Here is a 24,204-nt window from a genome sequence, read left to right as displayed (position 1 = left end):
TACATCTACCCAAACTTTGATTTAAAACTATCAGGAAAACACCATTTGCAAGACAATTTCCAATACTGCAGGGGCACAATTCTTTTTAAGGAGATGTCCTCATACAAGTGGTAGAATTYACATACGGAGTGAATCCACTGGGCAGAAAGCCTCAAATAAAAACAAATGGCGAGGGCCCCTATAAGYCCTAGACTGGCTGCAACACATAAGGTAGGTTTCAGAGGAAAATGACATAAATTGTTCATAAATCCTGTTAGTAGCAAACATAACAGGCCAACTACAGCTTACGGATAGCAGAAAGTCTCCTCAGAGGTATTTGGTTCTACAGAGCATCCGCTGGACATTTTAAGCATGGTATTTAAATAAGTCACTGCACACCGAGACACTGCAGAGAAGAGGAAGAACACTACTGGAAGAGGAGGCTCACCCTGAATGCAGAGGGCTTACCTGTGCAGGGCGGCAGTCGACAGCTGTGTACGTCAGTCCTGGGATCCTAAGTATTGGGATTTTTCCAATTTTGAGATATGCTGAAATAAACAAATACAAAGATCAACACCTTTTGCCTGTCTTACTCTCCCTATTAAGGTTGGGCTAGAACCAGGATGAGGGGCAAAAGGATGTACCAGAAATGTGCAGWGCAGATATTTAACAAATCTCTCACATTTGCAAAAGCTTAAGTGCATTTATAATATAGGAAAGTTACTCCAGTGGAGACATGCTTTCTTTGCTTGATTCTTAGTACAAATATCTTATTACCACATGATGGGACAGACAGATTTGGTGCATGCATCTGGAGATGCTCCACTTTTGGACTTTACTGTTCAGCTCCTCCCAAACACCCACATCTTCATACAATATAAATTTATTGCTGTAGCACATTAAACAGCACATAAACAGCACAGTCTAAGACCCTCGTTGATGGCTGTGTATAAGCAAGATTCCAAAGACTCAGCTTGCCTTTTATGAATTAATACTTGTAGAATATGCAATTGCTCCAGCAAAGAGCATACACTTCAACTGCTCCAAAGAACACTCTTGGCTTGTATAATTCAGTTTTTGACTAACAAGAAATCAGTGGAGAAAACATCCCTAAGGACTTACAATTGATTTCATTTATTATAACTTCTCGAACAAAAGCTCTCAAGGGTTCCTGAAGAAGTTTAATCTGAAAAACAGAGATGACTTAGTAAGAAAATCAAAAGAAAGTATTGGGTAGGCTTTCAGCAATGCCATCTAATAGTAAGTGGCTTTCTGCTAGACAGGCTTTGCACATCACCGTCACGTTAGCAGAAGCCAGAGTGAAAGGTGTTTCTGCATCACGTGGCATTGTCAGAGATTTGACCCCCACTCCTGCCCTCAACCTGCTGTAAGACTGTTTGCTACAACCCTGTAAAAGCTTGGACACACTGCCTCTTTAGTGAAAGATCTTGGCTCCTAGCAGCTATAGGGACAGAAGAGCAAGGGAACAGAGAACACCTCAACTGCTCTCCCATTACTTTCTCTGCTTATCCCAATGCACCTTTAATCCCCCTCAGAGGCAAGGGAAGGACTCTCCTGCCTCCTGGGGCCAGTACACTGCTGGCTCACCGGAGGGACAGCATGGAGCCAGGTCTACCCAGCTGCCGGAGAGCTGCCTGGACTCCTGCATAGCACAGGGCTGGGAAAACATGGGACTTACATCAGTGGTGCCGTTGACTGAGGAAACCAGCGAGAGAGTCAGGCTACGGAGAGAGGAGAACAAGCAAGGTAGGGCAGCAGCTCACAGGGTCGCTCTCCGAACAGCTAGAGCTGGCTACGCAGGGGGGAGCCCATCTGCATAAAGGGCCTTAAGAAYGTCCTACCTGTCAAGGGCCACGCTGAACTGCACTTCCCCTTCGGYAAGGTGAAGAGTGGCTGCCAAACCAAGTTTCTGTAATGAGGACAGGAGAGCAGATCACCAAAACTGCATCCAAATTGATCTCAGCACTACAAGCCATTACATAAGACATAAGCAACACTGGGCTCTGTATTTAAAAAAAAAAAAAAAAAAAAACAATTATCCATGCTTAGGTTTCAGTTATTAGTGCCTTTTTCAGCTGAAATTCGTCCAAGAGTTTCTACTCAATTTATTAATGCAAATGAACAAATCCACATTTTGTCATTTACCATCAGCCTCCACATGTGGGCTGCCCTCCCTCCCCTCTGTCCCCCACACTTAGCCACTAACTTTAAACAAGCTTTGTTCCCAGCACTTACAGCCTCCAGGACAGCAAGAACCAACAAGCTCTCATTTCCTTTTTTACTCATTATCTCCAGGTTAAGAGAAATATTCATGGTGCACAAGTTCACATCCAGATGGACCTTCAAAGGCGTGACCACTTCGACAATGATGACAAGTGAGAAAGGGGATGATGAGCACGCTGGGCACTGCAAGGCAAGGCGAGGCCAGAACTATGCTTAAACTGAAGCAGACATCCAGCAAGAGCGAGCACAGGGACAACGGGGACAGGCGGTGGGGGAATGCGACAGCACGGAGTGAACCCTTGGAGCGAGGCAGGGCAGGAGGTGTTACTGCCCGGCCAACCGCCCACGCAGTCTCAGTAGGAGTTTTCTCCCATTGGTGTCTTCAGCACAGTGCAAATTCACCAGGGAAGCTGAAAGACTGCCTTGGCCCCCTCCTCCCTCAATGTTCCCCGCTGCTCCCACACTTCTGGGTGCTGTACAGCACCACGGCCTCTCTCACAATGGCAAGAAGCTGTGGAGCTGCAGGAAGATATCAGGTACCAACTGCAAGTCATGCAGTCAGATGAGGAGTTAGCGCTGCTTGGCAGTGGGTTAAATAATGAGAGGTTTAGGGTATAGCAGGGAAACAGCCTCCATGGATTTGGGACAGGCTCACCTTAGACACAATTGTATTGTTGAGGGCCACCTCAAGAGCACGAGTCTCTGGGAACTGTTTGAAGTAAACACAAGCATCAGCTGGAAATGCCCCGTTGCCTCAAGACAAACRTTAAAGACCCATACACAGTCCACCTCCTCCCAGAAGGATTAGCTGGGGGGACACCACTTCCTCCAGCTACACGAAGCCTTCCTCACAGAGGATACATGCTGGTAACGAGAAGACCACAACGACCCACTGGTTCCCARGCTAACTTCTCTTTACAGTGCTTTTTACTCTTCTCAATGGAGTTTGAGGGCAGTTTCTCTTTTTATAATCTAAACAAATCTAGTAGGTTCTTCTTCCTCAATCAGGTTTTCTATGGCTTTTCAACAGCTGCTTCCAAGCCATTTCAGGCAATTGAGGAATATATAGAAGYCTCAATTAGAATAGATAGCTTTACAATAGGCTCTCTGAGCTCTGCAGCAGCAGCTGCACAGGTGTTCAAAGCTGCAACTCCAGAAAGTCAGATATTTTATGCAAATAATGTAGTACCTGAAAACACACATTTAATGAAGAAGCAATAAGCATTGGAATGTTACTGGTCAAAAAAAAACAGAAGGTAGAAACAGGTACTTAGGACCAGGCATTGGTCCAAAATGCTGTGGTAAGAGCCACATTGAATGGAAACTYGAACAATCCAGACAGTTGCATCACTCACTGTTTCAGGGGTGCAAGGGATGGTCTTGGGTTTCTCAAAGACAATCCGGGAGAGGATAATGGTAAAGGTATTCTCCCCAATGGTTTCAGTTGTGCCATTTGCTGCCAGCATCACCTCTGGGCTGGCTGGCAGAGATGGAATGGGAATTCTCTTCCCATCACTGGTCTCGTATTGAGTCTGAAAGCAAAGACAACACCACACATTCACTCTGGGAGAAATCCCTTAATTACGTAGGTCTCAACAAGTACATGCTACTAGACGTGWACAAGAGCAGGAAAACCATTCTCCATGAATTCCAAGTGAATCCTGACAGCTGATAAACTGTTTCTTTGATTAGTGTCACAGAGGAAGTGAAGCTCTAAGACTACTCAGAAACTATCAAGCAAAAAGTTGTGAAACTTCAGTCTCAGAAACGACACTCAAAGCTTGCACTTACCTGCAGAGGTATTTCAATGGAGTAGTTATGTACTTTGGGGGCCTTGGGCACATATATGATTTTCCCTGTCTCAAATGCAATTACAGCTGCATGGAAACAGAAAGAGATTTATGGGGAAAACCCCAATAGAATATCAGATCAGATGGAAGGCTATGATTTTGAGTTGCTGCTGAACTACATTAGACCACCTAAATTAACGTAAATAGGCATCAAAACAAGTCTGCTTGGTATATAGATTGTTTGTTTGTTTTTTAAAGAAAGTGAAGACTCAGTCCAGTTCAAAGAGTAGGACAAAATCCCGATCAACATAATCCCTCCAATGAAATTTTCAAAACTGCATAAAATATCTTGAAAGACAGGCCATCTCTCCCAAAGAATTTCTTAGCTATCCTCAAATTTATATAACGGGAATACTAACATTCAGCAATTTGTGGACAAAAACAAAACAGAAATATCAGTTAACAACTGATACAAGAGAAAAAGAAAAGACAGTTTGCGATGAAAGCTAACCTTTACATGCCTGAACTTCCTATAGGCCCCCCATTACAGCTGCAATTAGCTCTTCATAGACCTGGATTGAAACAGCCACATAGGAAGACATTACCTAGAAAGAACCACGTCCAGTCCGCTCCCCTCCCAGTTTCTCCATTCCATAAGTTTCTGGCAGTGTTTAAAAACAGAGTATCATCTCTATATAATTAGTGAGCATTCTAGTGATGCTCTGCCTTAAAGCTGGTAATAGATCAAGGTGTGTCCAGCTATACACTGTATACTGTCACATACAGTGTGCCCAACAGCGTCTCAGTACACAACATACATCTAGCCAGAATGGGAAAGCACCGGGGTATCTCTCCACCAAGGTTATCAGGTATAACAAGGAAAATGAAAATGAGTGCATCACTCACAATTTATACGATGCAGCAACTTCCTGTGCCCAATGGAGAAGCAACTTGAAAGTATTTTAGGTGCCTGAAATACAAGAGAAAGTTATTCCATTCCAGGCTCAGAGATTGTATACAGAGGTCAGGGAAAATCTAGGGCTGTTCTTTTCCCCCCTTTTAGAGGAGGCAGCGTATCACCCACACTGTCACATTTTGGTTCAGAAATGCTGTTATTGCTTAGCACTGCAGAACTGAGCAGAGGAGATCTCCTCTAGAGATGGGGCACAGAAGGACAACTCACGCTGCTCAGAAGGCTTTAAGGGGGTAACAGAACTACAGCTCACTCCCTTCTCCTAGTAGGGAAACCATTTGCTGCAGCTCTGGAGAGCTGACATCTCCATTCATGGTCAGGAAGACCAAACTGCAGAGCCAAGGCTCTGCTTCATTTCAGCAGTGAGGGTCGGTAGAAGGAGACCTTACAAAGTGTCTGCTCCCTGCCTATGCCTGGAGGAGCCAAGTAAGAGAAACTGTCTCTTTTCTTTCTCAGGGCTTAGGAAGTGTAATCAGAAATTAGCTGTACCTTGTTTTTTAACTCAAACAGGATGTTGTTTCTTAATGTGGCTTCCACGCTTACACCAATATTGCTGCAGACAAAAGGAAACTATTTTGAAACAGAACAAACCATCATCAGACAAAAGCACTGGAGAGAAATTAGAAGGAGGTGATCATCAGGAGACTGTTTTTAAGTGCTGCCACCAGGCTGCTGCCTCAGGAGAGGGCAGTCTTAGCATGCAAACGAATCTCATTCTTTTCCTGTGAATAGAGAGCAAACAAACCACAGCAGGTCTCATCTCATAGCTGTCTCTGGGCCAGTCAAGTTCATACCCAAAGGCTGGTTCATAAGGCTCATTCTCGAGAGCCTACCATGACAAGGGTTGGGCCCAGAGAGACCACAGCTGACAAGCCACATCAGTCAGGCTGTGCTTTGCACTGACAGTGTGTGCATTAGTCCTCCCTTTGCAGCAGCACGGACTGCATCTGCTAGATCCCAGTCTTCGCATCTACAGTACCATACAGCTTGTGCAATGCGGTGAGAAGTCTATATCAATCTAAACGGAGTATATGGCCCCTCTACATGGGTGTAGCCCAAGCCTCTCRATAAAATATATTGCTGTGAGTTAGTCTAAAATATAAAATAGTTTACACCTAAGAAAAGGATGGGGAGAATTGAACAGTAGGACAGTATCTTGGTGGACTGGCATCCGTGCAAGTCATTGTCCAAGCACAGAGGCACAGATCAACCTGCCAAGCAGAGTTTAAAATCAAAACAGTCTGTGACACTGATATGTAGAGACATGAAGAAAACCTTTCTCTGATCACTCAAACAGGTATGCAGCACAAATAAATCCAAAACAAAGGTGGTAAATCGAAAATACAAGCTGTATCAAATGGAGATTTAAAGGCTGTTGACATGTCTTAGCACAGGGCTCTAGCCCACACAGATTTCTGCTTGTGAAAAATCAGCAGCACTCACCTCAAGCTTATTTTGACATCTATCAGACTTGCATCACATGTGTAGTCCCTGACACCGACAGAGCTGTTGTCCGGTAAGTAGTCTTCCAGCAGAACCAGGGCGCTGCAGTTTAACCTCACAGTGACAGTGACCACGCCAGGCACAAGGGCATTTGCACTGTAGAGACAAAGTCACACTGAATATCTACCATGCACCATCACAGTTTCTGGGATCTGCTTTCTGTAGGTGAAGGCAGGTAYATTCAGATTAAAACCCACCTCCCTCAAAAACTACCATCATTACTGCCCTTGCCAGAGTCTGCTCTCTGGACGATCCTTTTGGGGAACCTCAGTTTCCAATAAAAACTACTCAACATATGTGGTTACATTGGATCCTGAGACAGTGTTTTGTTTCTGTAGAGTTTCTTGAACAAAAAAACAAAAAACAAAAAAACAAAAAAAACCCCACTCATTTCCTCTCCCTCCTCTTACCCATGCCTTCCTTATACTTCTCTTATGCTGCCGAAAGGAATTCGAACTCCACATGAGCCTTTGGCCAACACTCACCAAGTACCAAAGATACTCAGAAGAGCAGAAAAATACACCTTGACCCCAACTCCAGGGATGCACTTGGCCTTTATTGGAAGAATCGTAACATTCATGATGTACAACCTGTGAAATGAGACCAGAAAGTGTGAGCAGCAAAGATATCTAGGCTCAGAGTGTCAAGCCAAGCAGCTCCTGCAGGGCCCTTTATTTGCTTTTACAAACATGAACAATAATGTACAGTTAACACAGAGCAGCAGGAAGAACTGTCCCTAAATAGCTCAGGCGAAAAATGAAGTGTAAAGAGAGGACGGACAGAAATGAAGCTGGCTTTTGCAAGGCAGGTGTCCAAGGCTGCATCTATTCTTGCCAAATAACAAACATTTATCCAATAAAATGCTTTTGGTTTTATTCTGCCTTGTCATTTCTCTCCAGACAATCCCTTGCAGATGGGGTCTCAGATCAAAGTTGTTTGCTGAAGCCTGTCTCTCCCTCAATTAGCCTGTAGATCCCGTAGGCAGACTGTAATGAATGTACTTAACACACCTTTACCCATCACATACGCTCCTCCTGCAACTAACATTTCTGCTATGATGCAGACAGTGCTCAGTGCAGAGACACCTTAGTGCACGACTGGGCCTCTAGACATTGTCACAAGACAAATAATCATGCAGAAGCCTTATTCTGTTTGTCACTCACCCTTTGATAGCTATTGAATCCACTTTTAATTCTGGGAACGTGAATTTGCTCATTTCAGACTCAAAAAGGCTACTCGTTGAATCTTGACAAGCTGTAAAGAAAACCACTGCTATTAGATCTAGTGTGCTGGATGATGACCTGTAACTGCATGGAAGAGCATCTAAGTTGCCATTTTTTCACATCTCTTCTTACAGGAGATAACAAAGGATGCACTATCCAGGCAAAGAGTTTATGCTCTCAGTCAAATGAAGTTGCAAACAACAGAATTCAGATATCCATACACATGCCAGGGTGTCTGAGGAAGCATAAAGCTTGCTTGGTTTCTTAGGGGTGGAGGGAGACATTTTTGTTTTTAATTCAAGTGACTGCAGCTCAAAAATAGCTGCTGCTGTGGGCTAGATGGAAAAAATGAGACTTTCAAAAACTCTTTGGGGCTRAAGGAGGAAGGGATCTACAAAACAGACTTGCTCAGTTTCCTAAAAGAGCTGACATTTCCAACGGCTGAGAACTTTAATAGGAAGTATAAACAAACATAAGCAGAGCAGCAAGAAAAGGGTCATTGGGAAATGACTGTACAATGCACAGAATGGCTGGGATAAAACTGGAGAGGTTTTACTCACCCTTCTCATATGCTTCTTGAGAGATGATGGTGCTTTCTGCATTTGAACTTTGCAATGACATCAGCAGACCACACAGGACAAAGCCTAGAACTTTTAGCATCTTCAGTCTTAATAACCTGCCAATGACACACTCGGTCAGCACAAAGAAAATTCTCCTTTGCCACTTTTCTTATATGCAAAGCTTACAGGTCAAAAATCACTAATAATTCAGACAGAAGAAGAGGCATACAGAACTATCCAGAGAAGTAAACAGAAAAGCATTTAAGACATCATAATCTTTTATTCTTTTTCTCCAAAATAATCCACCCAACATCAGCTGTTTCAGGATCTGAAATAGTTTCCAAGRCAATTCTGAGTTGCTGTTTGAAGCACACTTAAGTAATGTGGATCTATTTTTACCTAACAAAATACTCTGGGCACAAAACGCTCCCTTAGATAGGGTAGAAGCTAGGTCTTTCCCCCAGACAGCTACTACAAAACGTAGCCCTGGCAATAGCTATTGACATGGCAGTCACCCAGCAAACAGTGCTCTGAGTGCACCATGGAAAATGCAAGCGACAAAGCTCATCTATGCAAGCGTTTCATCATGCGCTGTTATGACTCATGATTCCCCAAATCATGAGACAGAGATAATTTTTKTACAAAATATTCATAATAAACACAACTAACATTAAAAAATAATAAGGACTCTGCCCTACTGCTTTACTCTCAACTCCAATGATCAGAGAAATGTGCCGAGTTCTGGGATGTTGAGTGATRAGTGGCCAAACAGTCCCACAGCACAAAAGCCCAGGAATACAAAAGACCAGAAAAAGGCACAAAAATCTCAGGAAAAGGAAAATGCAAAGCTGATGAATAAGTGTGCCCTCTCCAAGCCATGACACTCAGAGGCAGGCTCATCACCGACTTCTCAGCCACCCATCCTAGGYGAAGGTACCCTCGCTGAGCTGCACTGCAGACCATTCTGGCCACGCCAACAAACCAAAGACTGAGCAGGCAGCTTCACACTGCCCGCCTTCCCCCTTCCATTCCCAAATAAAATAAGCAAATAAATATACTCCAGTCAACAGCATGAAGTGAGTGTACACTCCTCCAGTTACAGCCAGGGAACCAAGAGCAAGTCCTGCAGCCCTTCGTCCTCCCTGCTRGCTCCAGCAGGTACCCAGAGCTGCAGGGAACCCCGCTTAAATAGAGACCGTTCTGCTCGAAATGCCTAGCCAGTGACCAGGCTGACAATAGTCTCTAACCACAGGTCACACTAACCTCTCGGGCCTATAGCAGTCACTAAAGGAGTGTCAACACAGAGAGGTGCCATTTCAAAAGAATGGAGAGATTCATGGTCTTTGCCTGGTGTCAGCTGAAGCAGGTGACAAAGCCTTTTCTGTAGGGGAAGCTCAAGACACTTCTGCTCAGGCAGGTTGCTCATTTCTACCACACTGTAGAGTCTACGGAGATACCACACCTTTAGTACATCTGCGGTCTTGCAGCCCTCCTCCCTGGCAAGGTGTGCTTGAGCCAGAGCAGGAGCTCGGTGCTCCTCTAGGGAGTCAGTCTTCCTACAAGTAACACTGATTAGCTGCACAGGTGACAAACACTCAATTCCACTGAAAACACGAGAGAGGAAAGGCCAATCAGCAAAATCACCCTTGGTGCAAAATTTTCCACTGCCTTCTTGGAGAGCAGGACTGGACCCTCTTCACAGGCCCACCAGCATCCTTACTTCTCCCCCACTGCCAGCACCAGCAATGTCAAGACGCACTGCACAATGGGGAGATGAACAAACAGAGTCACCAATTTGGCATGATACAGGCGACACGCTCCACATATCCAAACTCCCAAGCTACTTCTGGCTGCGATATTATCAGCAGCCATTGTCCAAGCTCAAACAGTTCAAGGCCACTCCATAAACAATACGACACTTTAAGGCAGACACATAACTACATGCTAATGACACCTCCGAGAGCTCTGCACAGCAAAAGGCTCATGCACAGGTGTGCTAATTGCTCATCTGCCACTGCACAGTAATGTCACATGCTTGACTACAGTCCCAGGGGATATACCCCAATAAACCCATATTTTAAATGAGATTTATAGTTGAAATGTCAATATCCAGCATCTCCATCAACTGCAAGCCAACAACTTCAGGCAAAAAAAAAAAACAAAACTCCTCCAACAGCCTTTCAGGCACAAATGGACACCATTCGGAACTAAGCACTGCTTCTTTTTCTGGACCCTACTGGACTTCGCAGGAGCCCTGCCTTACAAATCCATGCGACCAGCATCCCTGCTTTGAGAAGCTCTTCCCTCAAACCACACAGTGATGTTCCTCTGTCTCTTTTCCTTCTGCCCCTCTTGCCCCGGCACGCACAGAGTGGCTTTGGAGGAAGTTAGCTGTAAAGCACACRTTTAGGCCACTCAGGGGGAGGCTTTCAGCTGCCTGCCCAGCAGAGCCCTGCGCACGGTTAAAGGTGCCACCTGACCTGCTTTGGAGCAGCACAGTCAGTTTAACACAGACCCATGACTTGCTATTTGGCTGACTGAGCATCTGAAGAGTTGCACTTCCGAGACAGCCAGTGGTTTGCCACAGCCAGAGTTTTATTTCACAGGTGCCCACTCTAGGCTAGAGCTTTAACCCCTGAATTCCTGCACTTTCACTGCCCTGTGCTGACCTGGAGGAAGGTTGCCCCACTGCAGTGCCATTCTGCCCRTGTTGGCTGAAAATCCCAGCACGAGCATACCAAATTCTGAAGGCAGGTATTTCTGTGCACACGCTCACAGTATCTAAACATCTGCATACAGTGCTGGCAAAAACACAGCAGCTAACTGCTATGATGCTCCTGCAATCACCTTCCTTGCTCAAACACAAGTTTCGCACACAGTTCCTCCTCAAACACACATTTTATACTCAGAACTTAGCTCTGTGATGTCTGCCAATATTGTTCGGGAGGATTCAATAGATAATCCTTCTGGATTAAATGTCAGTCTTTGGGTTTGGTGCCCGTTTCTCCGTTTCCCCACTCGGAGGGATGACAGCTTCTCATSCAGCACAGCCAGCTCTGAGCACAGGAACGAACGCAGGAGCCAAGCGGACACGAGGGAGACAACCTGTCCTGGACACCGGCTAGTCTCGGGCAGACCCRCGGCGGCTGGTGGCAGCGATGTTATCAGTAGCCATTGTCAAGCTGCCGCTTAGCTCCCAAGTTCCAAGTCATTTCACTAACAGCGATATTCTTCTAGGAGAGGGATAATTATGAATTAATAGGATACCAAGGCACACTGTACAGTACAAAGCATTGTTTCACCGCTTGTGTTTACCTTTGCGTTTAACATCATAACTGCTGTAGAGCTCAGACTTAGATAAAAACACTGTCAATTACTTATTAGAAGACACGTATCTATTGCTCATCATGCATTTCCCCCATTATTGCAAATATAGGGAAGGAAATCTAAACGCAGTCATCCTTTCCTTTCTCGCAATCAAACAGAGAACTCGAACTTCCAGAGTGACACCTGCCTTCCAAAACAACCACCTCGGCCCTCTGACACATGCAAGCTGCTTCCCATTGTTTAGCACTAAAACTTTTTAAGGCTGTGATCCCAATTTTGCTGGTGCTTATAGTGATGATGTAGTGGAAGCTGCCACATGTTTAAGCTTTCCTAACTGTCCCCTATGGTCTACTAACTATAATTACCAAATAATGTGCATGAACACAAATGTGTCCTTGGTAATTAGGGTGCCGCCACAGAAGGAATATTAGCCACTCAGTTGTCTCTCTTGCTGAGGGTATCTATTCCACCACCGTTATTACAATATCTCATCATCTTACATGTATCGGCAGAACACCATGCAACCCTCCAACTTCCTCTAATCAAAGCCGCTGACAGTTTGGTGCTCAGGATTTTAGGCAATAAAAATAATGATCTACCAGTGTTTTAAGGACCAAGTATTCAGAGGAATGATTATGAGCCTGTGCAAATGCTGCATTTGCACTTCAAGCCAGAACACCTGCAGTGCTGTAGGGATCAGAAGGAGGGTCACAAGGCCAGAAGGAGGACTGCAAAGGAGATGTTTTAGCCATTGCTAAAAATAAACCTTTAAAGTCTTTATCTTGCTCTTACATCACTGCTCTTTCCAGCAATCCTGTACCTGCCCCCAACAGATTTCACTCCTGGAAAAACGAAAGAGTCAGCAACAAGTCTACACCATTCATGGGCTTTGAGCAACCTGCTCAGCCAGTTCTCAGTGAGCTTTGTTTTTATTGTTTGAGGTTTTTAAATAATTATTTCAAGGATTTCAAGGTCTTCTCTTTCACAATATTCTGGGAGGTTGGCACACTCATATTGGGCACCGGAAAACGCAACCAAGAAAGGGAAAGGCTGTTGTGGCTCCTTTCTAACAATGCTCACATGCACACACCCTCTCTTGGGAACAATCTGCTGCTGATGGAGTCTAGAAAACCTGCCTTGCCCGAACACCGAGCCTCATCAGTTAGCTCAGGGCATCTTCTCACTGTAATAGTTTGCAACTATAGCATGAACATTGAGATTGGCTGTAATTATTCCCAATCGAAAATGACAATGTGAGGTAACAATTACAGCATTTTCCCAAAATTTTTATTTGTATTTTGGTCAGGCTGAAAATAATTTTTATTTGCTATAACTAAAATTACAAGCCTCTGCCCCTACAGCAAGGTTGGATCCAGATCTGCTTGCTCAGACAGCAACAGATCTTACAACATCTCAGGAAAACAAAAGCCAGAAAGCCAAAATAACTGACATTTTGAGGGACAGAGCTGTAAGTTCTTTTTTTTTCCTCCTTATGTATAGATTTTAAAAAAGAAAATAAATATTCAAGTGGGAACCTATTGTAAGAGCTGTCAGGGACCCTTCAGAGACATGGGCTGTTCATGCACTTGTCTCGTTTCAGCCCTTTCAGGGTTTGCATGGCACAAGCTCTTTGGAGATCTCTTAGCACTTTATCTGGGATCGAATCCTGCTCCCTGATCTTCCATAGCAACCGACCAAAAGTTACTATCATTAAACCAACAGAAAAGAAAGCAAGTCAGGCACAACACTTGAGCAACATGCCTGCATTCAGAAATTAGCAAGTATATGCAAGCAAATTGCTGTCACTCTTTTTTTTTTTTTTTTTTTTAAACTTACAGGAAATTCCCTATTAATGCAGACAGCAGGTCTTACAAATCAGCCAGGTTACAAGTCTGTTGGGACATATCTATAGCCAAAATGCTATGATTCAGTGTGATTGGGTTTGGAGCTCTGATCCTCTTGCTCTGAAGGCCCAGCTGTGCAGAGCAGAACATCAACTCTCCTTAGCGTCAATGGGAAAGGAAGGCGCTCAGCACCTTGCTGTTTGGAGTCTGAAAGCATCATCCCTTCTGTTTCAATTAAACCAGGCAGAAGTCAGGAAATATAAGCACGCAGAACATCAACTGATTTCTCCTACTGGTTACTAAGGTCTTTACCACCTAATCTCATTTAGGCCTGCCAGGTGGTACCGTATTTCAAACACACTGCGGCTCTACCATACCATCTCAGCCCCGGTGAGCTCTTCACAAGGCTTTCTTGTTGGGTTAGCACGAAGCTACTTATTCCCATATAGGAAAATTTGCGCTGTCCCTCTACAGAAAAATGGTTCCCCGGCTGGTTCACCCCCAGGGATGTGAGAAGAGTTTCTCCCACATACTGTGATCCATCCTCGCCACCACCATCCTTATGGTCTAGAGGAACAAAGAGGCGGTGACCTTCTCTATTTAAAAAGGCCTGGTATGGGACGGTGATCTACTCTAGTTCAATGTTATATTTGGCTAAGATAAATTCAGAACATGCATTAAAATAGTATTAATTCCAACAAATTCTAAGATGGTAAAACCACAGACAAACTGAGATGAACATTTGTCTTTCTCTTCTAAAGAGAAATTCCTGGAAGACAAGGTAATGGAGAGAAGCCTGTGAGAAACTGGGGTTCTGTAACATCACTATTCTCATCACAAGCCCAGAAGCACTACACACCTGGCATCACCTGTACCGCTTCAGACACTGAAACTTTACTAAACCCTTCCTGCCTAAGTCCTAGAGCTATAATCTCTAACCTAGAAATCAGAATCCTACCCAGAGGGGTGTTGGGCATTTGCACATCATCTAGGCAGATAAATTCTAGTGAACTGCTACATTCAACTGCATCCCCATGCACTGGGGGATATCACTGAGTTTTACATAAGTTACCACTGGCAAAATTGGGCTGACATTTTGTCCTGTCTGCAGCATATTGACACATCAGAAGCAAAACCTGGACTGTATTTCCTGGCTTCATCATCTAGGTTTGCTCCCTGGAAATAGACCAAAATTATTTCCAAGAATGAAACCCTTTTGGTGGAGTCAGCCAAGATTCAAGTATGGATTGAGCTAAGAACCAGGCATCCTCCCACACCTTCAAATAAGAATGTGCAGCGTATAAGCAAATCACATGTTAGTTACAAAAGCACTCATAGCAGCTAATAAAACACCAACAGGTATATATCTGCTCAGATAAGATTATTCTGTCACAGGACCAAGGTCCCACACTACAAAAGGCCAGCTGATATTAATGGATGAAAATTCCATATGGTTGTACCTGTGCATCTCCCTGACAGCCTCTGCAATCTGACATTGCAGTTGCTGCTAGAAGTAACGATAAGCTTGAGACTTTTTATATACACAATGTAAGATATGTTCTTCAAATGACCCTCCAAAAGCTCAGAAGCTCTGGAGGGACCAGGGATGAAATCCAACCATCCACAATCTGCTGAACAGATTAAATTAATTCATGAAGATTCTCACTAAGGACAAGCTCAACAATTTATGGAGGTTCTTGTCAGTTTAACCTTTACATCTTTTCCACTATCTAAATTATTTCTGTGGCAACTGTCACTGTGACATTAAGAAACTGCAAGAAAATGATCTGCCAAGAAAAGACTTTCATCCCTTCAGGGACATGGACAGCACTAATGGTAAACAACTTGTAGGGTTCAGTAGTTCATGACAACTGTTAGACCAAAATCTACAGCTCTTGGACACAACACGGATCAGTTGAGCACAGTCTTGTTTTGAGATTCTCCTGATGTAAAGCAGGATCCTGCTAGACCATATTTTTACATTCAGCGCAGATAAGTATTTTAATTTAGTTTCTTCATGTTACTCATTACTACATCACCTCTTTTGGAAGATGAAAGGGCTGAAAAACTTTTCCTCTTTTGAGACATATGTGATGTCAGTGCTACTTCAGAAAAAGTAGCAGCTCTGATCATCTTATATGATGGCTACCCACCTATCTAGACAGAGAGATTAGTTAGCCTAACAACAATGGTCTCACATTGCCAGTATGCTTCTAAGAACATACATGCAATATTCTAAGAACATACACGCAAGACTGGATTTTCCAAAACAGCTAAGGTAACTGAGGAACACAACTCCCATTAATCCCCGAGCTCCAGTATCAGTGAAGAGCTCCACACATATCCAGCTGCAGTAGGAATGCATGTGATCATACTGGCAAAGATAAATGTGAATACTTCAGAAACAACTGCAAACATTCTCCCTGTGGCAGGTAAGAGTTTCGGAAATACTAATCCACATGAGCATGATAACTTACACTCGGAAAACTAATAAAGCAACTCTACTATTAATTAACATGAAGTACAAGGTATTTCAACAGCACAACGCTACTGCCTTCTTGTTTTCCGTGGATGAGTTATGTCCAGAATGAATTCTGCAGTACTTTGCAATTAGGTGCCAAAACTTGTTCTTTCCTTTGGTAGTTTTTGTCTTTCCCTCTCTGAAATTATTCTTTACTTCTTTTGACCTGCAGCAATGCTCAGCGTCCCAAATCTAGGAAGATACTTAATATTTTTTATTTCCACCTACAGAAACGTGCTGTGTTATATATTCCCTGAGGCTGGCTGGAAAATGAACAGCCTTACCTTTTCCATTCACAATGGCAAGAGCTATGCAAGTAACTCATCCCCTGTTTTATCCTGAGATTTCAGAAATATTCCTTTTCTCCGCAGTTTTATTCATTCATTCATCAGAATAAAATCCAGACAAAAAGGTCTTCTTCGTTACCTCCCAGCCTTTTGACAGGGAACAAAACAGTCAACATATTCTGAACGACACAGATTATATATTCAGTGATTTTATTATTTTTTGTCTCCAAATCCAAGCCAATTACATTAGCCCATGACATGTTCTGTGCTACTACTGCTGGTACTTAAACTAGCTTGGATATTTATACTGCAGTTCAGTGCAGACAATGTGCTTCACTACATAGCTTAAGCCATCTGAAGTTAGGCATTTAGACTGGGATCACTGGATGCCTCTATAGAGTCAACCGAGAGAGATACCCCATCCCTTCCAAAAACTGTTGTTTAAGACAAGCAAGATTATTTGTGTTTTGGATGAGCTCTTCTCTCTGTTGACTATAGTAGCCTATGAATTGGCAGGGAGGTCCTGGGACCTCCTTCAGGTCTTCCCAGCAGTGGAAATCATCATATCAAAAAATCTCTACGACTCCACAACTAGACTACTTTCAGTACACGTATCTCATTATTAGTCTGCTATCTACCTGGTAAATGTAACCAGAGTATTGCTCAGGCATATCAAACATTCACCTTAACATAGCCCAGGAATCCCCAGGCAAAAAGATTTAGCCATTTGCATCTGTGGGCATGGCTTGGGCAACTGCACTCATCTTTTCAGTGTGCTGCTCTGAATTTGCCCAGCATTCCCCTTTCCTACCTACTGATGAAGCATAAATGCAGCCATCCTCAGAGCTGGCGAATAGGATAGTTGTGTCAGGATTTTGTTCACGTTTCTGCAGAAAAGTCACCTAGAAGAGAGAACGCAGAGCAACTCATTCATTGTCTGCTCTCCTTCCTCCGTGACCAACAGGTAGACTGCAGAGCAGAACTAACACCTCCAACCTTTTGCACAGTTACTGCTGAACCCCTCAGAACTTCCTGCTAGTTTTGTTCATTCCATTTTTCCTGATAAGCTTTAGCAGCCGCTYGCTGGTTCTTGAGAGAATTGACACATCTTGGCATTTTCACCTTCTGCTGGTTGGGCTGCCTGCAAATGTCAGAAGCATCATCACATGCCCAAAGCTCCTGCACTTCAAATCATACCCTGCAGACCATTTCAGCTCTGCTTTTATCTGAAGCATATTCTGCATGTTTGAAGAACATGACAGCGCTTTTGGGGGAAGGCAACATTTCTTTGAAGATTAAGCATGAAAGAGAGAATTTCTTATAAAGACACATTCTGCAGCAACTTTACTGAGACAAAAGGGTAAGAATTGGAGAGTCATGCTGCTAACCAGGAAGATGCAGAGAGAAGCAAGAATGCTAGAAGTGAAGAATGCTGCTTCATTTCTGAAAGAAGCTGTTGCTTGAGGGCAGGATTCACGGAGAAGAAACAGTGCACATACAGTGACCACGATTTGGATCAAGGCTGAGTTTGCTCTGACTCTTGCTAAATCACAGGGGCCTGCACAGAATCACACCTGCTGATGTCCTTTAGCTTGAGCAGTCTCCTCTCCTTTGGGCTGTTTTATGCAGTGAAGCAGATGCCGAATCTTTGCAAAAGTAAAAACAGGAAGCAGAAGCCTCCTTAGCACTTTCAGGCATCATTGGAGATTTGCTATACAAGTTAATCCAGCATGTTTTCCTCCTATCAGCCTCACTGACGGATCATACTAAAATCACTGGTTTCTTTTGCATTCTTCTCATGGATACCTCTTGATTCTCAGTAAACTTCTGACCGCTGGAAATCAGTCAAGTTTCATTGTGAAAGCTTCCACTGACATTTCCTACTTTTTTTCAGTCATGATGCATTTAATACCATCCGCTGGCTCCAATAATAAGCACTAAGAGCAAAGCAGTATCGACTGTTAGAAACACTTGGAAAAGTCAAATCACTTGTTTAGAGTCAGGATGACTGAAGCAGTTTCCACCAGAGTCAACTTCTAATGGCTTTAGTGAGAACAGGACAGAGTCCTCAGCCCTGTCCCATTGGAGGCAGGACATGATAGCAATCAGTCAAATGTAGGGGCATAACTACTTATCTGAATTAGAAGATGCCTAAATATGGCTTGCTGGAATTGAAGGCTTGGTGACAGTTTTAAAGGCGAAAAGAAACAATGCCTTAAGGACACTGGCATTGCTGTTTTAGTAATAAGGGTGCCATTAAAGCCTAGTGTATACTGAAATACTCTATCATTCACAGTGTTTCTAAATGATTGTCTTCTTGCAGGGACATTGGGAAGTTTATCTCTTCTCTCACCCATATCCCCCTTACCCTTTCACTAAATATTATGGAAGTGTCACCTCAATAAGTCTTTCTCCATTTTTGTGAAAAGAAATATATTTTTAATCAAATATATGTGCAATCAAATAACTCACTAGGAAGGAGGTACATACGAAGAAGTTCTTTACTGTACTGTAACAGGCATTAAGAATAGGACAAMAACTTATCAAAACGTTCCTGCCAGCAATGGTTTGCAGACAAAAGTGATCCATCAAGTACAACACCGCAAAATTGCATTAATGAGCAATAAACATTGTAAGGGGGGGGGGAAGGGAATCAGAAGGCAGAAAAATTCTAATTGCATGAGCACTACTTAATTATTTTGAAGGTTATAATAGAACCTTGACAAAATATAGCCTTCATACCAGCCTTTGCAGATATTTCTAATAGGGTAGAATTTTGCTAAGTTCGGTCGAATGGTACTACCATTACTACAGACCAGTTTCAACTAGCTGATTAAGACATAAGTCTCCATATTACTAATAAAACAGTGAGTGTCAGAAATAATAGCCATTATAAGCATGTATGATTTCAGCTACAGAATGGAAAAAAAAGGTTTTTATGGCATCTTACGAATAACATTCATCTCTGGGGAGCTATCAAAACAGAGGATGCCTTTCTCTAAAGCAATCACTGATGATCTATGAGCAGAGGAAATATACAGCTATGCATGAAAATTAAAGCAGGTCATTTGAAACACATTGCAAGTTCTCAGAGAAGGCTGTGTAGGACATACCTGTGTTTGAAAGACATTCTATATGAAGGAAGAGAATTCTAGGGTAGGTAAAGAGGGCACATGGGGGAAAATAAGAGAAAAATCAGAGAATATGAAAGAGAAAAGGTCGGATAAAAAGAAGGAAAGGCAAATAAAAGAAGCAAACAAGAAATGTTTATATAAGTATCCAAACTGAACTTCTGTAGTGATCACAGACAAACTCCTGATCTAAACAAATTTAGGAAAAAGCTTCCATCTGGCAATGATGGAAGCTAGATCCATTTCCAGGTAAAAATGGTTACAAAAGAGTAGAGGACCAGTGCTGGCCCTCAGTTCATGCAAACCTAATGCTGCATTCAAGTGCTATGTGAATTCTTAACTCTGTTTCCAGAAGCAAAGCCAGAGAAACCCAGCACACAGCTGATCCCTTTGCTCCTTTCTGAGGAATAACAGAGGAAGAGAAAGACTGCTTTTGCAGTGGGCTGGCAGTAGGCTTTTGGAAACTGCTAGAGATGCAAGTAGAAGGAGAGACAAAGATAAACGATATCACGATCCAAGTAGAAAAAGCAACAGAGAAACAAGATGTGGAGAGAGAAGACTAGGAAAAGGATCGAGCATGTACCCGTCCTGCTAGGAGGAAAGGAAACAGAGACCTGGAACAACTATAAAGCAGAAATACAAACATTCTTCATTCAACCCCCTAGATAGAACAGCCACCAGGACTAGGCTCTGGCAAGTAATATAGTCAGTGATTTACAGCCTAAAAGCAGAGGGTCCTAATAGGAAAATAACAGCTTGTCAGTATAAGTAATGGTGCCTGCAGAAGCCTGCCAGCTCACTTAGAGCAACCACTGTCAGGGGAAAGAAACGACCAATTTGGGCAATGGGCTCTTCTGTCGGGAGGGAGGGAGGGGAAGGGGACTCCTGTTTTGCTTTGGGAATAGTTGGTCTGTCTGGTTTACGAGTCCTGGAGATTCCTCTGATGTATCACTTTGCAGGAGGCTCAGGCACCCACAAGCACTTCCCACCTCAGTGGCGCCTGGTATCCTAGTGGAAGAAACACGGGTGTTAATAGAACTAGGACAATATCGGCCAAAAAGGAGGAGAATACTGTGAGCACAGGTGAAGGAGCAGCACAAGGCCAACTGATTAAAAAAAGCAAATCAAACCTTGGTTTTAAAAGAAGTGCAAGCTTCCTGCTTGGACCCAACTGATGTACCAAGATTCTTGGAAATGAGTATCTCCTTGCACTAGAGAAAACTGTTTTGCCAACAGAAAAGGCAGTTCTAGAAGGAACCTCTTTTAGACTGGGACTCCCCATCCGCTTGCCATGAAACACACATGAGGGATGGATCTGAGGGGCAATTCTGACCCTGCAGCACAACCCCAGGTTTGTTCAGTTGCTAAAAAACATGTTTGGAAAGGAAGCTGGTGTATAGATTAACAGCAGCAGATGGGGCCCCAGTCAAGCAATTTAAACAGCCAATAGTACACCTCAAATGCCAAATTCTGAATAGCTAGGAAGTAGCTAAGGATTTGCAAGCCATTCACAGGCTAAAATTCCAGCATATACAAAGCTTCTGTGCTAATAACAAAACAAAAAAATCCGCAGAGATGACCCAGGTTAATCCTGCCATATAAATCCTTCAGTGAAAGTGGTGCACACAAGCTCAGGCTCTTTAAAGTGCAGACGAAAGCCCAACAGTACCACCTCGTGGTAATTCTTTTCTGCTGCAGCCAGAAACAGAAAAATCATTAAATTCATTTAAGGCATTAAATCCAGATGTTTTGAAAATGGGGACAGACCACAACACCACCTTCAGAATTCACTTCTGTGCACTGACAGAGGGATTGCCAGAGACTTTGGATTTAAAGAATACAGGTTTGTCAGAACCACAGAAAACTATCTTAACAGAAGTTTATTTTGTAAGAAAGGCAGACAAGCCACGTGGAAAATACTCTTTAAATCACTGCACCATTTTCTTTAAGCTCATCTAACCAGACGCAAGAAAAAAAAAAGACATAAGACTAAATTTACAGATTAATAAGTTATGACACACACAGAAGACTCAACATTATCCTATTGTGAGGATCAGAAACAGAAGTTTAGAAGTCCAGGTGCCAGCAATTGGGATTTTAGACTCCTGGGAGCAGTCATTTAACATCTTTGCTATTCCAGAATTGTTTGGACAGGAGAAACTGCAGTTGCAGAGACCTACAATTTCCAGGCAGACATTATTCAGCCAACTTTGCTAGAGAGCAAAGCGTAACCCATATAGGCAAAACAGAGAGGAAACAGTGATTACCAAGGCTGAGGAAAACAGCATAAATGATACAGCTGTAGATAAAAAACGTGATCAGATGTCTCCCAAATTTACAGCAGACCAGATACAAAAGTACGTTTGGATGACTGCCAAGATGCTAAATAGCAACTATGGGGCTTTCTGTTGCACCCCATTAGCTTTCAGGAGGTGGTGGACTGTTGCCAGGCTTAATGCACTATGAAAGCAGAGAAGGGGGATGGGAGAATGCAGAGCCATATGAGAGTAAAAAGTAAGAAACAGGAATGAAAGAGGAGGAATAAGAGGCACATAAGGAAGAAACACAGGCAAGGAGTGTGAACAAAAAAAGCAAGAAAAAGATGGGAGGAAGAGGGGGAATTAAAGTAATGGGAAATGGAGCTGAGTAAAATTTGCAAGAAAAGGCAGAAAATAAACAACTGAAAGGTAAACTGAAAAAAATGAGGGAGGTGAATGACCAGGAAGATACCCGGTTTGCACAGGTGTGCAAGAAGACCTCATGCATTCCTGTTAAACTAGCCTTTCCCAATGCCTGGGCTCCTTCCAAAACAGTCTCCTGCTCCACTCTTTTGGGAACACAGAGCCCAAATATACCCAGTGAGTATAAACCCCTCCTCTCTGGCCAGAGATCCAGCTTCCTCTGCTTACCTTACCCCCCTCATTTCCCTACAGACCTCCAAGCCTCCCCAGGCCCAGACCCCCAAGTCTGGCTTCTGATCATCAGTTCTGCCAAGCACAACACCTCCTCCGTTGTCAGAAGATCATTGGCTCACTAGTTTGCTCACAGGCTTTCCCTGGACTGTAAAGCCCTCAGCGAATCCACTTAGCTTAGGTTCCTAAGTCAGAAACAAGGATATCTTTGGATCTCCTTCCAGGCAAGGGGTTGCCTCCAGAGGACAATGCTCCCTACAGTTTTCTACAGAAATCGATCCAATACCCAGTCATTCTCCTACTCTGCGGAGCTGTCCTTACACAGCCTAAAACAACCTTCAGAAAACTTTTCTTAAGTGATTCTTTAACCTGTAAATAAAGTAAGCCCCTTCCACATTTTCTCCATAATTCATGTTTCCCAGAACCCGAGTGTGGTACCAGTAGGTTTTACCTGGAGGGAAGGGAACGTTAAAAGACCAGCAAATTACCTGATACCATTGTGCAATGGAGAATTTATAGAACAGAAACAAAGAGACCTGTCTTACCGGCGTCTGTGCCAGTTATTTAATGGAAATTAAGCAATCATCATGGCTCTCTTATCAGTTGCTGAGCAGGAGGCAACAAGCTTGAGCTCAGGAATGAGCTTTATCTGATGGCACCAGTTCCCAAGGAGTTCCTGGAACAGAGGAAAGATCTCACTTAATGACATTGTGGTTTAAGCCTCAACGTGTTTCACTGCAAACATCTTACTTTTAGTGGAGAAGATGAGGGGAGGGAGTCTAGTCCAGCATTTCCAGTTCTTGCAAAAAGAAAGAGTCCGGTGGAATACAGTGGCTAAAATGTAAATCTGAGGAGAAGATGAAAACAGAAAAGGGCAGAGGGGACTGACCACAGAAGATGGAAAGAAGAAACACTGGAGAGAGAAACACAAAAAAAGCCAAAGCAGAACGGAGGAGGTACAGCATCTGCATGCATAACAGTGGTTCAACATAAATGGAAGACTAGGTGTGCATCATTGGCTCTGAATAAAGGTCACAAGAATGCCTCAACTCCAACAAGAGGAGTAACACTCCCTCAAAGGGATTTCTCTGTCTGCAACCCAGTAAGCAAAGGTTACTGTGAAAATGCATTAGCCATCTGGGGCACTGTGAGCGCTGCGTACATCAGAAGTGTTGGAGAAGGATCATACCAAAGTCATTCCTCTTTGAGGAGTCAGGCCTAAGGGTGTGCAAACAGCAGAGTCAGAGACACAGAACTCCATCTCCTGTTCCTGCAGCCCAAAAGGTACGGGAGCATCAGCACCAAGTATGTTTCCCATTTTGGTGTAGGAAGATGGCAGAAGAAAAGAAGTAGGAGTGCCACTGACCTACTGTTATTAATATTTATATTATGCAAGTGCCCAGAAACCCCACTGTGCCAGACACCCTGCATGTGTGTGCATGCCACAAAGATATATGAATGCATGTAGCACATGAGGCACTGGAAGCTGAAAATGATTTCCAAAGAGCATCAGACCTGCAGACCATTCTGACAGCTAGACATTAGATTTGCAATTTACTAGTTCAGTGATAAACATCAGCTTTTTCTCACTGCCCTTTATAATAGTGAAGCACAGAGAAACAAGTTTGTCCCAAGATTATAGCATACTCAGCTCTCAGCTAAACTCACAGGTAAACACCAGAGTAAGGTCAGTGAGAACATGCTTCTTCCACACAGTGTTGAAGACAATTTCTTCATTTCAACCAATTAAAAAGAGAAACACTCTGGCACTCGGAAATGTGCATTGTCTGGGTTTTTGTTTTTTGTTTTTTTTTTTCCTTCCTCTTTCAGAACTTGCACTAAATCCTGATCACAACACCGGATGGATGGCAGACCAAGTAGAAGCAAGACAACTGTTTCTATTCAGTGCT

General features: G+C 43.4%; 1 protein-coding gene across 6 annotated transcripts in view; it reads right to left on the bottom strand.

Annotated features, from left to right (window-relative positions):
• Positions 1 to 24,204, bottom strand: part of LOC112976124 — a 35,702-nt gene that overhangs the window by 2,141 nt on the left and 9,357 nt on the right. For 3 of the 6 annotated variants that reach the window (XR_003257331.1, XM_026088274.1, XM_026087446.1), the window contains exons 7-23: positions 22,840 to 22,970; positions 17,063 to 20,390; positions 16,249 to 16,398; positions 8,273 to 8,388; positions 7,653 to 7,743; positions 6,975 to 7,079; positions 6,430 to 6,585; positions 5,476 to 5,539; positions 4,920 to 4,983; positions 4,015 to 4,100; positions 3,579 to 3,755; positions 2,879 to 2,932; positions 2,236 to 2,406; positions 1,842 to 1,909; positions 1,679 to 1,721; positions 1,102 to 1,165; positions 448 to 527 (exon numbers count right to left, since the gene is read on the bottom strand). Coding sequence is in view for 4 of the 6 variants with exons in the window: in XM_026088274.1 (XP_025944059.1) it covers positions 448 to 527; positions 1,102 to 1,165; positions 1,679 to 1,721; positions 1,842 to 1,909; positions 2,236 to 2,406; positions 2,879 to 2,932; positions 3,579 to 3,755; positions 4,015 to 4,100; positions 4,920 to 4,983; positions 5,476 to 5,539; positions 6,430 to 6,585; positions 6,975 to 7,079; positions 7,653 to 7,743; positions 8,273 to 8,388; positions 16,249 to 16,289 (1,380 nt within the window). In the remaining 2 variants the exon portion in view is untranslated. Of the gene's footprint in view, positions 1 to 447; positions 528 to 1,101; positions 1,166 to 1,678; positions 1,722 to 1,841; positions 2,004 to 2,235; positions 2,407 to 2,878; positions 2,933 to 3,578; positions 3,756 to 4,014; positions 4,101 to 4,919; positions 4,984 to 5,475; positions 5,540 to 6,429; positions 6,586 to 6,974; positions 7,080 to 7,652; positions 7,744 to 8,272; positions 8,389 to 16,248; positions 16,399 to 17,062; positions 20,391 to 22,839; positions 22,971 to 24,204 lie in introns of those variants that run through there. The other 3 variants (XM_026090701.1, XR_003257607.1, XM_026089464.1) reach the window with 3 other exon arrangements.

The sequence above is a fragment of the Apteryx rowi genome, unplaced genomic scaffold (assembly GCF_003343035.1).
Source record: "Apteryx rowi isolate R43461 unplaced genomic scaffold, aptRow1 scaffold_0, whole genome shotgun sequence".
NCBI classification, from domain to species: domain Eukaryota; kingdom Metazoa; phylum Chordata; class Aves; order Apterygiformes; family Apterygidae; genus Apteryx; species Apteryx rowi.
Note: the sequence above shows the minus strand (reverse complement) of the source record. Positions and strands in the feature narration are given on the sequence as shown.